Raw genomic sequence first — 16988 nt, 5'->3', positions numbered from 1 at the left:
TCTATGATGGGGTTACAGCATTGGTGGATAGGGGAAGAGCAAATGGCATCATCTACCTGGACTTGCACAAAGCATCTGACACTGTTCCCCCATGGTATCCTTGTCTCTAAATTGGAGTGATACATATTTGATGGATGGACCACTTCGTGGGTGAGGAATTGGCTGGATGGTCGCACTCAAAGAGTTGAGGTCAACGGCTCAATGTCCAGGTAGAGATCAGTGATGAGTGGTGTTCCTCAGGGGTCAGTATTGGGATCGGTATTGTTTAATATCTTTGTTGGAGACATGGACAGAGGGATTGAGTGCACCCTCAGCAAGTTGCTGATGACACCAAGCTGTTTGGTGTGGTCAACAAGCTGGAGGGAAGGGATGCCATCCAGAGGGACCTGGACAGGCTTGAGAGGTGGGCCCATGCAAACCTCATGAAGTTCAACAAGGCCAAATACAAGGTCCTGCACCTGGGTCACAGCAATCCCAAGCACAAATACAGGCTGGGCTGTGAATGTATTGAGAGCAGCTCTCAGGAGAAGGACCTGGGGGTATCGGTTGATGAGAAGCTCAACAAAGAAGAAGCCAGCAATGTGCGCTTGCAGCCCAGAAAGCCAACTGCATTTTGGGCTGCATCAACAGAAGTGTGACCAGGAGGTCAAGGAAGGTGATTTTCCCTTTCTACTCTGTTCTCATGACACCCCGTTTGGAGTACTGCATTCAGCTGTGGGGCCCCCAGCACACAAATGGCATTGATCTTTAGAACAAGTCCAGAGGAGGGCCACAAAGATGATCAAAAGGCTGGAAATAAACTCTGAAATAAAAAGTATTGGCAAGATTGGCTGTTTTAGGAGCTGTTGAGTCCAGAGGAGGGTTAAGGGGCTAGAGCACCTCTCCTACGATGATCAAGGGTCTGGAGCACCTCTCCTACAAAGACAGGTTGAGGGAGTTGGGGATGTTCAGCCTGGAGAAGAGAAGGCTCTGGGGAGACCTTTTAGCAGCCTGACAGTACCTAAAGGGGACCTACAGGAAAGCTGGGGAGGGACTCTTTGTCAGGGAGCTGAGTGATAGGACAAGGGGTAATGGCTTTAAACTAAAAGAAGGTAGATCTAGGTTAGATGTAAGGAACAAATTCTTTACTCTGAGGGTGGTGAGATTGCCCAGAGAAGTTATGGATGCTCCATTGCTGCAAGTGTTTAAGGTCAGGCTGGATGGGGCTTTGAGCAACCTGATCTAGTGGAAGGTGTCCCTGCCCATGGCAGGAGGGTTGGAATTAGATGATCATTAAGGTCGCTTCCAACCCAAACTACTCTATGATTCTATGATCTTATGATCTACAGGTAAAAAGCCCAGAATACTCAATATCTGTAAGAGCCCCAGAAATGCACGTGTTCTTGCTACTGCAGTAATGCCAGTTTAATACAATGGAAGACTCAGTGCCCACTGGAGAAAATTATATCTCTTAGCAGAATCTATCAGTGCTGCAGAGGAGGAATTAGGCCATTCTACCTGATGTAAATCAGAGCAGCTCAGTGGAAAGGCGTAGCAACTGCTTTGATACAGCTCACTGCTTACTTTTTGCATTTAAGTGAAAAAATCCTATCAATCAAAGTAACGCAACACATCCAGCATAGAAATAAATCACATCCCTTCTCCAACTTGAAGATCTTTGCACTTTCACAAACCCAGTCCTTGCTAACTCACCTACCTGTTCTCCTCTATAGATAACGTATTCAGCATATGCAAGTCCATTCACACTTGGCCTGCCAATAACAGAATGGTGTCCTGGAGGGGCATGAGCCATTTTCATTGTACTGAACTGAAGGAAGGATTTCCCAAGGGTCACTCTACAGAAGAGCATTTGTCTAAAAAGAAACAAGAAAACACTGCATTAAAATATCTTACTGGGAGATGTATCCTTCCAGAGTGATTTCAGACTTTTACTTTGTTGCAATTAATTTCTCAAGTGTTTTTGTAGAAACTATTTTAGAAGCCAGTTCTAAGGCTGTATCATAAAAACTATTTCTTGACATGTAGAAAGGAAAACACACACTTTGTCTAGTCGTATGCAGGCTTGCTCTAGTTCATTTTCTATATAGCTGTTGCAAGAAGCTGAAATTCTGTGTTCAAACCAGTAGGATGAGGACAGGTGTGTCAAAGAGCACATTGACCTACTTCAGTACAAAATAAAACAAAGCTGTGATTAAGTCCTGTTCACCACCTCCAAAATTATCTGATCCACTTTGCACTGCTTTTTTCTTCTGAGAGTGCCTGGACTTTAATTGCTCTTTTTGCCTGAGTCTTCATTTCCAAAATTGGTATTTCAAGTCTCCTTCCTGAGCCGCAATTCACTTTGATTTACACTCACTTTGACCTTTCTGTGGGACTTGCTGCATTTACACCTTTTTTTTTTTTTTTTTTTTTCCCCGGCCTTGACAAATGGAAAGCTGCGTTTTTCCTGCCATGACCTAGCTCAAGTGGCTATTCTTCCCCTGCAATTCATCCTGTGTCAGGATCATAAAAAACCGGACAGCCAGAGTTACCTATAGGGAACCCTGCTGGAGACATACCTGTGGCAGATGTAACAGGACCTGTCTTTGTGTGTGGGACAGCCTGTGCCTCCCCCTATCCCGTACACATACTGGTTGCTTTTTGAGGAGTTCTCTGCAAAGTAAATTCCAGCTCCAAACATTCCTCCAATGTATGCATGTCTTTCATCAAATCCTTTATGAATTATTGCATTAATAAAAGGAGACCCTAGAATACACAAAAGGATGTGTTACCACACAATATTTGTTAAGTAGTAATACTGGACTCTATGTCAAGAGGAGCTTTTTCTGCCTCAAACAGACCATTAAATACCGGAAGGTGTACCCAGTCAGCTGGAAGGAGGCGATACCCAGCAGGATGCAGTGATGTGTGGGATTTACTGTTATATACCAAAATACCACATGTGACTCATGTCTTACTCATTTTACAGACCTCATTAAGTGACTTCCCCGCCCCACTTCAAATTTTAGCACAATTTATCTTGTCAATGCACATCTTCTCCATCAGTCAGTACTCACTAAGATGAGGCAAGTTTATCAGGACAATCATACACAAAAACAGTTTCCTGCACAGAATTATAGAAGGGTCTAGGGCAGGAGGACTCTCAGGCAGTTGTCATTTGCAGGCACTTCTAGATGCTTCTAGAGAACACGTTGCTCAAACTCATGGTTGGTTTTGATTCCTTTCCCAGACAGCGGCCTGGAGTGCCAGGGTAAAATGTTCTTTACTGTGTGGTGCTCCTCTCTTTTAGATGATACCATCTTTCTCTCAGCAATGTATCATCCTCCCAGTAGTTACCAGCAGCTTTAATGGAAATGACTGAGATACTGCTTTTGAAATATATATTTTTTTTTTGGTATGCAGTGTGCCTTTTGGGATTGCAGTAACCACACAGACTACCTCTACCACCCCTCACCCTTGCATTATTAATGTAGAAATACAATTACCGTACAGGATGGTAAACAGCCACATTAACATTGCCTGTTGGTTCTTGTATGTTTCTGCCTTTTTTTTTTCTTTTAATACCAGCACATACAAATAGATATCACTTCATTACCATGAAACAACATGCGCTCGTTGTGATGGTTGTGATTCTCCTCTGAGACCTCCTTCTGTCTGTGACAGAATCTCTCCCGCAACTTCTTATTCACGACTTTTTGGATCTGCAGTGGTACAACAGGTCTAAGCATACCATTTAAATGAAACGAAATACAGTTTCACAGAGTTTGCAGAAATTCTACAGGGAAACTCTCAGTAAGATACATGAACAGTATGAAAAAAACCCAACATCTGTTCTGCATATAAGGCTAAAATTTTAAACCCAAGTCAGCAACGCATGCTTAGATGTTCAATCTATTGTGAATTGCAGCTTAAGTTGTCAGGTTCAAGGAAGGCTTTTGGGCTTCACCCCTCAGAGCATGTAATACCACCAAGAACTACAGAACGCCTGCGATTCTTCCCTCCCTGCTTTGGCCTCTGTTGAACTGAGATAGCTTTTTGAGGCTGGCTGTCTGGTTTAGGTTTAATGTTCATGAAATGAAAACTCTTGAGGAAAAGAGAAGTGTGAATATTGGAAACTATATTTCAAGATGTTCAATTTATCTTGAAATATAGTTTGAGTCACATGCTCTAATATCACTGTGGTTTTTGTAAAGGACTGGGAGCAGGGTGGAAAGAGCTTGTTTCAAAGTCAGGATGTATGATCTCCTGTGCTAAGTTGCAAAAGCTCTGTACAAGCTCACTTTTCAAACAGCTATGTAGCAAGGATTTCCTGGAACTTGGGAGCTTTCTGTTCTGACTTCCCCTCACTTCCCCCCAAAGCACAGCAAAAAGAAAAAAAAAAAAAAAAAAGAAAAACGGAATCCAAGAGTGTACTTTCCCCTTCGAAAGCTTACACTCCATTTTCTGACATATCAGTGCTTGCAAACAGGTATTTTTCTAGTTGGCAGGGGCAAGGAAGGATGTGCTGTGATCCAAAGTAGCACAAGGATGATAGGAACTCTTAGTAAAAAGTCACATTCATCCTTTCCCCCTACCCCAAAACATACTTTAAAAAGGAAATAAAAGATAGCCTGGGAAAAGATCCGTGCTGCAAAGTCAAATACAGAAGTGATAGACTAAAATTAAATCAGGCTGTGAAACATAAGTCAGGTTCTTCAGCATTTTTATCTTCAGTATCATTTCCTCAGACTCCTTTAACAGCACAAGGACACTTCTTCCTCACTCCATGTGCCAAGCACACAATCAGTCATTTTAGTACTCGGTGCTTGCTTCAACTCTTTATCTGAATATTATATTAACAAAGAACTTCAAATATAAAAGGATGACCCAATTCTGTGTGCCTGCATAAGTTCCAACTTATTTTACTAAATAGAATTATGAGGCTTTGAAACTTACCCTGATGACATTGTACCTGTTGAAGATCCCGCCAGCATTTCCACCATCCCTGTGCTCCCGGATTGTGCTTTGCATCTACATAAATAAACATAACTGAATGTTTGGCACACAACACTTGCTAGCAAGGCAAAATAGTCATGCAGTATCTTAATATGTCACTGGCAGCAACAGACTATCTTGGTTGAAAACGAGCTAAAAGGTGTCAAAAAAAGACATCAATTTAAAACTGAGATACACCCTTATTTCTCAGGCAGTCAACACACTACACAATTCCACAATATTGTCTGAGAAGTTGGATGTTTCTATTAAAAAGATTGTATAATTGTAATCTAGATAGGAAAGAGAAGAATACTGGCACTTCCTATCAAAATCAGATACAAATGGAAACCTAATCTAAACCTCCTTTAGATTAGAAAACAATTAAAAAGTAATGCACATACAAGATGATCATTTTGAAGTAATACCAAATGTTTCTACTGTACAGTGTTCTACTGTTTATGTTCTAGTGTTAATATACATTGTTTCTAGTGTACATTCTGTATTTCTTAGTGGTAGGAAAAGGCTTGCAGTGTAAATTTTCTTATGTCAATAGCAGCTCCTGAGAATTTCAACAGTTTTAATTTTTTTTTCCAGAGGTATTTATAGCTACAGTGACAACCTTTAGTAACAACTCAAATAAACATCCCAATTTACTCTGGTAAACACATGACACTTTCTGCCAGACATGTTTACACTAAAAATCTGCACAGACTCCAGACTGCAGAGTTACTAATGAAAAATATTCCATGGTAAGATGGCAGCAACCCTGAGTATCCAGACTTTTTAAAAAAACTCCAAACTCTTCCGTGCTACAATGTAGGAACAGTACACATAAACAGTGAATGCACAATAAAACGTTTCCTTCAAACACAACTCTTCAGAAATTCTCTTTTGTGTTATGCTTTTTCTTTCAAAATGGTATCTGCTTTTACTTAAATAAAAGTGCGCGGGGGGGGGAGGGGGGGGAGATAAAATTATAGTCAACTCTCAATTATCCAAGAGATGTTTATCTGTGTTACAGATTAGGTAAACCACTGAGACAAGAGAAAAAAAGCTGATTCAGATGCAGACACAGCCTGAGCATAGAGAATTCCTACAAGCTTGTGAGGCCTTCATCTCCCACAGTCTTCACTCACGGCCTGCCTTTCTCTGGCAAACTGTGGAAACCTTAGCTATGAGATGACACCCAAAACACAACATGAACAAAGCAAAATTATGATAGCAGTAAGTGAGCAACCACACCGCTTATTAAAAAAAAAAGGCAAGAAACAGCAAAAAAAAATCCATAATCAGTATAAATTAAAACAAACAAACAAAAATGCTCTAAACTCCAAGTCAGATCTATGCAATTCACCAAAGCATATTTTATCACTTTCAACATGCTTTAGCTCTAAGGATTAGGTGAAGAGAAAAATTCCACCAAGAAAGATATTTGCAATACCTCCTCTTCAACGGACTGATACTCCTTGTCGTCAGGAGCAAGGTCAAGGAGAATGGTCCCCTGACTCACACAGTGGAAAGTTAAATAAGGATTGGTGCCTACAAAGAGAAGAAATTAGAGTAAAAATCAACAGGAGAAAACAATACTAGACTTCTTTCTATTCATCATCATCATTTTTCTGCTTATATAACCCCAGTATAGCAGGAAATGCAAAATAAGCATAAAGCAGAAACATAACCCTGAAAAGATAAAGCACTTTTGCTAGCAGCAAAAAAAACTAGTCTTAAAACAGAGAAGGAAAATGCACGTCTGATAACTAGATTTTCCTCTGTGCTTTCAAGAGAAGCACCTGAGAAGTGTGGGGCAGCAAAGAACTCCATCAAGCCCACGCTTCAGGATACAGCCAGCCTGTGGGGTAGGTATGTAGGGCAATTCAACCCAAAAGTTCCCTCCTCGGTCAAACAGGATCCCCGCAAATGGTCACAGCTTCCACAGCTCCCTCAGGGGTGTCCATTCTCTGGGAAGGCAAGCAGTCACTCCATCCTTTATCAACCCAATACACTCTTTATCTGTCACAAGCCACCAAACCATCAGGCTTATCAGCAAGTACATTTTTCCCAAACCCAGATTCTTTCACTTCCTGGTACTGACGCCTACATTTACAGAAGATGACTGCTGGAAGCCTGTTCTATGTTACAATTACACTAACAAGTGAAAACGTCATATTTACCTTGCTGGCCTCCTAGAAGTCTCTCCACACCTTTTATCAATTTGTGGCGGTGTCCATAGGCATTAATCCCTATTTCTTTAAGCTCCTCGTGTCCCATGTCTGCCAACACATCCAGGGTTATCTGGAAAGGTGAAAGACCACAAAAATCACCTGCCTGATTCCCAAGGCTAAAGACACATCAGTTCAGAAAACAGAGTGTATTCATGCTTCAACCAAGACAGTGTATATATATTATGTATATATATATATATGTATATTATGTTTTACTGCTCTCCTTATTGCTGCCACCTTCTGGCAAGCCTCTCCCTATCACAGGACCATACGCAGCAGCTACAGCCCAAATTTTTGTAGAACTTTAACTTCTCTTACAGCAATTAACAAGAGATGGTTTTCACAGGAGCTTGTTAAAAACATTTTTGCTTATGTAGAAACAGGATGCATGGAGGTGCTACGACAAGTCAAATCATGAGAATATTTCTGAAGCATTCAAGGTCTCACCTTCTTGTGTAGTTCAAAATTTTCACTACACATACAGAAACAAGTATTCTATATGTTTACTAATAAATGTTAAATGTGTTTCGCATCAGTATGCTATGGTGTATACTGTTACTGTGTGTATATATATTCACATGTGCATTAAGCCAGTGAGTCTGCCATGCTAAGTCATGCTCAAGTATTCCACTACTCTGGGAAATAGTGTTGTGAGGACAGGCATGACTATTCTGTTGTAATATACAACTACATCCACATGGTGTTAAATGTCAAGGTCATGGAGATTACTGGTGGAAGCAGAAAGGTAATAAAATGTGTTGTCAGATAAACTTTTTTTTTTTAAGTTAAAAAGAGCAGGAAATAATCACTAGGTGTAATACGTGTTTTTTATTGCTATAAAGCAATTCTGTGCCAAGGTGATTCTGTGAAACACAAAGATTTAACGTGAAGGAGATAACTGTATAAAGTCTGCTTCCAAATTTACACATTAAACTGGGATTGGAAGCTCAGCAGATAATGGGAACCCATACAACTTGGTTCAAAAGCAGGTAGATTGTCAGCACAACTGGACTTGCAGACATCAACACTACAAACTGAGTATCACTAATCCACAGGAAAGCAATTCAAGCAAGGAATTACAGCTACCCTGAGCATCTGTCCAATTGAGCAGAAACACCTCTAATGAGACTGCTGTAGAAAAGCCTTTGAAGACATTCATCACATGCACAACATTAAAAAAAATATACAGAAAACACACAGGTATTAGACAGTACCAGCACAGACCCAATATGGATATTTGGCTAGAGCCAAGTTGAGGTGCACACGAAGGTAGTGCAGTGCTTGGGATGATAAGCTTACTTTCACCAGAAAGAAAAACCTACAAGAGGAGCTAAACAGTTTCAAAATGATGAATCTGATTTACATTGTTAAATCTTATTAGCAGGGCAAGATCTTAAAAACAGGTTAGGAGTAAAGGAAGCAAAAGTAGGACAAAAGCAGCATGGCAAGAGAAAGGTGTGAAAAATAACAAAACAAACAGAATGCAGGTTGTTTTGAGGTTGGTTTGCTTCTGAAAAGAACCAGTTCCAAGCTGAAGCATAGGCCCTTTTCTTTAAACGTAAGAAAAAGTATTATAACAACATGTTCACTTTGGGGAGATACCTCTGTAAGATTTCATGGAAACATTTGGAGATTTTTCTGTAACACATTACATTTCAAATATTTGTTTCCTGACCCATCACGAAAGATTAGCAGCAGAGGCCTGAGAAAAAACACACCATCAAATCCAGTCTCCTGCACTTGTACCTTTCACTTCCACCAGTGTCCGTCCATCTTGTTCACACAAAAAATCTACTGAACTGTAACACATTAAATCTAAGAAACAGTACATAAGAATAGGCCTCAAATATCTTAAAGCAATGTAAGCTTGAGAAACTGGCAGTCATCACTTTTTTAAGAAAGTGAAAACTGCTGATACCTGAATCAAACAGCCTCAGAGATTTTCATCTCTACTTCATTGAAAAGCATTTGCCCATTCTTTTTAAATTAGGGACAAGGTTTATCAGCTTAGTCTATCTTTAAAACACAAAAAACACTTGCCACTTACCTGTTCTGTCTCAAAGATGTCCCGAAGGTGTTCAAGACCCAGGCTTTTCAGGAACTGGGTGATGTTCATGTCAAGACCAGAAACTGTAATAAGAAAAACAAGTCACTTTAGCCCAAGCGTCTGAATTTAAATAAACAAACAAATAAACCATCACTTTTTTCTTAAAATTCCAGTCTGATTTTTTGTACAATCAACTTTTCTATGTCAATAAGAAATAAATCACTTCCATCGTGTGAAACCTCTGTGCAAAGCTCATCACTATTCCCTCCACCAGAATGAAATATTAAAAAGCACAAATGATCTGTGGCAGAGGTACATATTGCAAGGAGAAGGAAAGGAAGACTGGGTGTATTTTTGCTATATGTAATCAGCCAGATCATGTATTCTAGATTACTAATCAAAAGGTTTAAAAAAGCCTTAATGAAATCCCCCAGCTTTCACAATCGTAATTCTGTCATCAAACTAATTTTCATTGGATTTTCTGGATAAAATCAACAACATACATCTGGGGACCTAATAAGATCTGCCTTTGTACTCAGACCTAATCACCAACAGCAAACAGATGACGTTCCTGAAGGAGCACACGAAAACAGAACAAGCATCAGACATTTTACAGCGTGGACAACAGTTCAGGCGGTGAAGTATTTTCTGGCCAATCAGAAATACTTTTCAGATAGAGCAAGAGCTGTTGTGAATCTAAACTACTGTACTTCTGGCAATGCAAAGTTGTCCAGCAGCAAATGCACCTTCTCCCTCCTTCCTTTCAGTTCCTGCCGCTCCATCGCCAGCATTTGATGTCCCTCCTACTGCTAGTTCTGCCAGTGGCCCAGTGAGGTTATCTATACTGCTGGCAGCAGAGAGGCAGGATGGTGTAGATGCCGGTGAGATCAGGGAGGCACTAACAACAGTAGCTTGAGGCTTAAAGCACGTAGGCAAAGCTTCTGGAGGCATCGCATCTATCAGCAAAGCTCGGATATCATCAGCCTGAAAAACACAAAATCATTCAACGTGAGGTGCTGTTATACCACAGGTCACTGACCTCTGCAAAGAGTTTGTTCTTCTTCTTTTTTTTTTTTTCAAATTGATCACTCTGTTCCCCCAGTTAAAAATAAAATTGCCAATTTTTGTAACATGGGAATTCATGGTTGCAAGAACATTCTGATTCATTGCTCAGACATGTGAATTGAGTTCTCCATTTCTAAATCTCTGTAAGAAAGTTCATCTAATTTCCCTTCTGACAGAGTGACTTCACAGGTGTTAAAGCCAGGAATAGCAATGCAGCAACTTCATCGGAAATCCTCTGCAACCTAGGCCATGCAATGCCACCTCAATTTCTCTGCTGGTCTCAATTACTAGTGGAGCATTTTGCACTGGATTGAAATTTCAATGGAAAAACTCCACCATTCCCATAGTATATTATAGCAATGCATTATTTGCTATAATAACCTCTTACAGTGTTTAAACAAACAAACAAACAAACAAAAGACAGGGGCTACAGGACAAGTATAAACCTGGCTAAAATTGGATTGCAAAATGTCTTTGTTGACTAAATTAAGCTGGACCCTCATTCTTCAAGAATTTCCTCTTTGCAGGTTCTCATAGAACATGATTAAGAATACCTTCACTTTCCCACAGAGAAATCAAATAGGTTTCCTGTATCTCTCGTCACAAAGCAGGTTTCCCAGAGCTCAGATTATTCTGGAGGATTTATCTTGAACTCTGCCTAAGTGAATCAACATCCTTTAAAAGATTCTTGCACCAGAACTGGCCACAGCATCCAGTTTGGTTGCAGTATCAATTCCATTAAGCATGTTTAAGCTGGGACATACATATTCACACAACCTTACTAGGCTTTCTAACCAGCTGCCACTGCCACCACTTTCAGGTGCCAGTTTTAGAAAAGGTTTGACAGCCACCCACTAATCTTAGGATGTTGTTTTGGACTTCTTCAAAAAAGAGAACTGAGGTAATATGCAGGCACTGAACATAACCATCCTCTAAATGACCCCATTCTGCCTCATCTCATTTTCCTTCTGGGTTCAAAGAAATAATTACAAACAGTACACAGACTGACTATCACTGGGGACATTTCAGATAGCTTTACTTCTGCCAATGAGAAGACAGATCCCAGGAGTGAATTTGAAAGCAGAGGGAAACCTTAAATCTCAAACCATGTTAAAGTCTCAGCTAAAGAAAACAGACTGGACCTGTGGGTAAAAGAAATCACAAACACACACATCCTGGAAATGTTCATTCCCTTCTACCTCAACACAGTGAAAACTGAGGACCACTGATGCCATGGAGGCACAGAAATACATTTAATATGCAGAGCAAATCTGCCAGAGTAGTCTGCAGCTAGCACTCCAACGAGAACTTACTGTAGCCAGGTCTAGTGGTGTCTGACCCTCTTGATTCTTCATGGTTGGATCTGCTCCATGAGCTAACAGCAGAGCACAAAGCTGCGTCCTTCCTTTTTGTGCTGCTTCATGCAGTGGTGTGAATGCCCACTTATCTGTTGCATTTACACATGTATTGTATTTGATCAATAACGCTGCAATATCCACATGCTAGAAAACACAAGAACACCTTAATCAACATGACACTGATAAAACATATGGGATCAAGCAAAGGCACAGAATTAAATTTGTGCCAAATCACCCAAAGTACATGCTAAGTAGTACATGCCAGCTGCAGGATCAGACCTGATACATTATCCAGCATAACATCTGTAGACTTAGCTTTCAAAACATTTGTAGAGATTTGAACTGGAAACATAAATTTATGGTGCTGCAACATTTGTGATACAACACTAGAAGCTCTAAACACCAATGTGTTATACTGCTGAGCCACCACGCAGATGTTTGCATGCAGAGCTTTATTGAACCGTCTTTCTTGCAGGACCTTGAACCCATCCAAGGCAACACAAACTTGTTCTTTCTCCAATCATATTTTGTGAGAGAAATGTAATTGATAAAACTCACTATGTTGTAAGGGGACAGCTATTTTACAGGCGCTATAAAAGTAATGATCTTACAACCTCACGCTTCCATCAATATCCATCTCTGAAGTTTCCTGTGTTGGAATAAGAAAATAGAAAACTGGAGAATATTTTTTTTTTCTCTCTTTGACCACTAAAATTACTTGTGGAATATAGCTTAGAAATAAAAAAGCAGGTAGTCAGAGTGAGTAGGTAGGAGCATGAAACATGCAACTTGTAAGCAGAAGCACAAATGCTTTTGCCAATGGATTTCATTCTCCCTCTCAACAGCAATTAAGTGCCTCTCAGCAGCTCTAGGAAAAAGCTTGCTTCTCTGAATAACTGTGGTTTGAAAAGACTGCCGACGTTATTTTTCCTGTCTTCCAGACTTTTAAAGCAATTGCTGTTCCTGTGTCTTCTCTGCCACATGACATGAAACCCTACTGAAGGACATGCTGAATGAAGCACCAGGTGGGAGAACTGAAGAGAAAATACTTTATGAGGAAAAGGTTTGGTCTGTGAAACCTGCCAGCAATGAACATCTGAAACCAGTTCTCTTCTCCTCTCTACCTCCCATTAGAGAGATCTGAGTGGGCTGATGACAGCTCAGAAGTGTGGGGCACCACAGGAAAAGCATACAGAAGAGCATCAAAACAGCCTCATTCACTTCTCCTACAAAAAGCAAGGCAACCAAATGAGATTGGCATTATGATTTTTTTTTATGACTGTCAGCTTGAATCAATCTAATATTGCCATGTGCCAGTAAGGAACATTTTACCTTCACTTAGAACATGTGCTTTGGTTTGCTGGGCTCTAAAAGAGCACAATCTTCACATCAGAATATATCTCTACATCTAAGCAATGTCCTGGGCATTTAGTACTTACGGTAGATGCTGATGAACAATATTGCTTGGTATTAGGACCCAGCAGTATAAAAGCATTCTGTATGGCATTTCTAAACCAGTATTTGGAACTTTTTGCTTTTTAGGACACTGGAAGCCCAGACTGACATAGAGAATCAATGCAAATGATGCAGGCTGTATTTTATCGATACATTCTGCTTAGAAACAAGGTGAACACTGCACTTCTTTTTTCCACGTGGCTCTCCAAAGAAAGTGAATTGTGGATCCATTAAGATCACCTCTACAACATTTTGCTCTTCTTGTGCCACAGCCATGAAGAAATGGAAAAGCATATCATTAGACCATCAAAACCACTGGTTTTTGAGCTTCATGTCCTCTCTCTAACCATAAGCATGCTCCTGGGATCTTCTCATGCACCATCTCTGTAGAACTGCTTGCAAGACGTTTCTTTCTCACCTCATCCACAGTTAACGTCTGTTTACAAGCAATCTATCAGGCACCTGTGCAAGTGGTACAGGTACAGATGGAGAAAGAGGGCCTGCCTCATCCATAATGGTTTGAATCACCTATTGCAGCCCCACTGTAGCAGATATGTGCCCCAGGGCAACAGTCATACTGCAAACTTGGTAGCAGCCTTTTAACAGTTCAGCATTGTCTATTTTGGAAGCTGACCCTCCTTCTATCATAGATTGATAGCACCCCTGGGTTGTGCTACACAGCAGCTTCCATGCTGTAGACTCATAGCCTGTCCTGCTTGGCAGTAGCTCCCTGCCAGAGACCAGCTGTAACAGACTTTCACTTCCCTGCCATCACCTGGATATGATCCCCTTTCCTTTCAGCACCAGCTTGAGATCTTACCTGTTTCAGCAGTCACCCCAAATTTAACGCTTTTCAATGCTTTACATCCGCTTGTTTGCATAAAGGTTACCTTCTAGCGATCTTTCCAAACTGCTAAACCTGAATCTGTACTGTTAGAAGGTAACCTAGTTAGATCTATAGGACTGCAAACGGGATTCACAATAGCAACTTAGCCCAACAAGTATTTGATGCCATCAGAGGCTGAATTTGTTCACAGCAAGACAACTGCAAAATAACCAGCTTTGAATATATTTTTTTATGAGTTCTCTGTTGGTCTGCGCACAAGCAAAAGTACCTGTACCTACCCCATAGGATGCTGCATTATGTAGGGGTATTAATCCTCCTTTGTCCTGGGCATTAACATCAGCACCATGCTCAAGAAGGTATTCAGCGACTTCCAAATTGTTGTAACCAGCTGCAGAAAGGACACAAGAAAAGAAACCGAGTATTAGGAGAGCTAAACCAAACAAAAATCTCCCTCCTTGGAGATCTTCAAAAGCCACCTGGACATGCTCCTGGACAACCTGCTCTAGGTGTTCCTGCTTGAGCAGAGAGGTTTGAGCAGATTACTTCCAGAGGTCCCTTCCAATCTTAATCATTCTCTGATTCTGTGAAAGCTGGTAAGTCACCCACCTGCAAGATGTAGCGGAGTTGAATTTCTTCCCTGGGTGTCTCTGCAATTGATATTTTCTTGAGTACACAGCTTCTGCACTCGTGCCAGGCACCCTTTCTTGGCAGCGTCAAGCAAAGCAGCATCTCCTCGCAGTAAGTCCTGGATATCTGTGTCTCCTTCTTTCACCAAATCTAGAGGAGTGTTCCCGTCTCGATTCTTTTTTGTTGGATCAGCTCCATGCTGCAAAGAGCAAAGTGGAATACTACTGTCACAACCATGAGCAGCACATGTAAGCATATCATTATTTTGTGGCACTGGATAGGAAGTGAGGGATTTTGCCAATCTGCCATTATGAAGTAGCAACTGCTTATGTTCGTATGTATACAGTTCTATACAATAAATTCAGGAGCTAAAGCCTAATGTGTTGGTCTGCAGCACACCTGTATGAATCTCAGGTCCACAGGCAGGAATGGGAGTGCTCTGTGAGAGCTGCCAATGTCCTTCTTGCAACTGAAGTAGCTTCAAGAACACACCCTGCATATAGTCATATCCCAATGCCACAAAAGATGCTAAAGAAAAGCTTCACACTGCAAATACCTGTTGGTATTTGCCCTGCTGGTAATACCTGCTGGTATTTTACCTGTTGGTATCAGCCCTGCCCTACTCCTTCAAACTGGTTTGCACGTGTGTTTCCTCAGTATGCCATCCTCACCTTGTGAAGTCAGGCCATGTCACTATATTTAGTGACACATTGCTATCGAAAGGCACTTGTTTGAGATAGTAAATAGAAAAATACTCATTTCTACACTTTCTGTTATGTAACAGCGCCATCTTAAGCAGTTTACAGGTCCTGCAAAGCAGTAAAGAGAACATTTAGGGGGGACAGTGAAGAAAGTGGATTTGGAAGACTGTTGGAGTATACCTGCACTAGTAGAACACGCCAACCAGTCACTGATAAGAACACCGTACTGGGTCACGGGGCAAGGAGGGGAAAAAACATGTACAGCATATGGCATGAGTCATGTCTATGTACAATTTTGTGGGAGGACAGCTCTGTTCTTGTTCACTGCCAGCAGCAGTGGGAAAAATAAATACAGATAAGGCAGGGGCTGGTGTTGTAGTTCTCTGTCTGGCTCCTTCAGAATAATCAAGCACAGTGGTCTATCCACCAGCAGCAAGTCTACCCTGCCATTTCTCACTGGTGATGCTGGCAAAGATGTGCTAATACGATCCACAGAGAATGACTGCGGATGAGGAGAGCAGAAGGAATCAACTGCCTTGTATTTACAAGGATTACAGCAATGTTCAGGGTGAAAAGGGTAAGCAGCAAGGGACAGAAAGGGACAGTATTGATTACACAGAACTCCACATTTCTAGTGCTTTTGGGAAAAGAACTTTTTTTTTCCACAAAACCTTTTAAAAACTGCAATAACTTCTCCCAGATTCAAGCTTAGATCCCTTAATTTTAAATACATCAAAAATGGAACTATTGAGATACTTTCCAGAATAAATATCTAAGTGAAGACGTAGTATCTTCTCAGACTCCTTCAAAGGCAAAGATGCAAACGAAGGCGTTATTTTAAAGCAAGGTGTTGAAAAAGAAAGTCTGTCCAGAAATGTCTGTATGTTATTGTTTCATTCTTTAAGCAACACAGGACAGAAAGAGCACAAGTCAGGAGAAGTCAACCTGAACATCCACAGCTCAGCAGAACCGACAGCACTGCCAGCTGGCATGAGACACACAGCAATAAAAGCCCTGAGTAAACTGCAGTGTAAGCATGAACACCCAGAGCCTTTACAAAACTGTGTCATCTTAAGGGCACATTAGCTCTCGTGCAAGAGTGATTTCTAAAAGCAGTATTTCACCATTTCTTTATTTCCTGTGTACATTCATTCGAGACCCTTCAAGGTGAACATAAAAGATGGCTATGTTCCCAATGAAATGGTATGAAAACTCCAGAGACCTCCAGTGCCTATGAAGCAACACTATGCTTGACAGATTATGAATGCTCCTATAGCTTGAGCTAACTTTGGTGTTCAGGTGGTACTACCAGGGCCATCACTGTGCCTACTCCATAGGTATTTCTGAATACCTTCTGGTTTCCACTGCAGATGTGTTTCACACTGATGTGCTTTCCCTCCAAATGTTTTTTGGGTAATCAAATGAATTAATTGATGAGATGGGTGAGAAATAGTGGGTCTCTGCAGCAGTAAAAGAAAAAGCAGTGCAAGGGGAAGAACCTTTTAAGACTACCCATATTCTTATTCATATTTTAAATGCTGAACTTCAGAGAGAAATGAAATCACAGGGCTAAACCAGGCAAGAGCATTGGTAAGAAAACCCCCTCTAGAACCTTCTTTTACCATCTCAAGATAGGTTACGACCTTATGTTAAAAAATCTCTCAAATTCATGGGAACATGTTCGCATTATCT

At 40.9% G+C, this 16988-nt stretch overlaps 1 protein-coding gene across 1 annotated transcript in view; it reads right to left on the bottom strand.

The window, feature by feature from the left end:
* The window catches only part of TNKS (tankyrase), a 123323-nt gene that overhangs the window by 9825 nt on the left and 96510 nt on the right, over positions 1-16988 (bottom strand). The window contains exons 16-26 of the mRNA XM_040554823.1: positions 14575-14794; positions 14247-14356; positions 11622-11810; positions 9990-10227; positions 9244-9326; positions 7146-7266; positions 6416-6513; positions 4936-5010; positions 3596-3701; positions 2559-2745; positions 1697-1853 (exon numbers count right to left, since the gene is read on the bottom strand). Of these exons, the coding sequence (XP_040410757.1) occupies positions 1697-1853; positions 2559-2745; positions 3596-3701; positions 4936-5010; positions 6416-6513; positions 7146-7266; positions 9244-9326; positions 9990-10227; positions 11622-11810; positions 14247-14356; positions 14575-14794 (1584 nt within the window). The remainder of the gene's footprint in view (positions 1-1696; positions 1854-2558; positions 2746-3595; positions 3702-4935; positions 5011-6415; positions 6514-7145; positions 7267-9243; positions 9327-9989; positions 10228-11621; positions 11811-14246; positions 14357-14574; positions 14795-16988) is intronic.

The sequence above is a fragment of the Cygnus olor genome, chromosome 4 (genome assembly GCF_009769625.2).
Source record: "Cygnus olor isolate bCygOlo1 chromosome 4, bCygOlo1.pri.v2, whole genome shotgun sequence".
Taxonomy (NCBI): Eukaryota; Metazoa; Chordata; class Aves; order Anseriformes; family Anatidae; genus Cygnus; species Cygnus olor.
The sequence above is the reverse complement of the archived record's forward strand: the minus strand, read 5'-3'. Positions and strand labels throughout refer to the sequence as shown.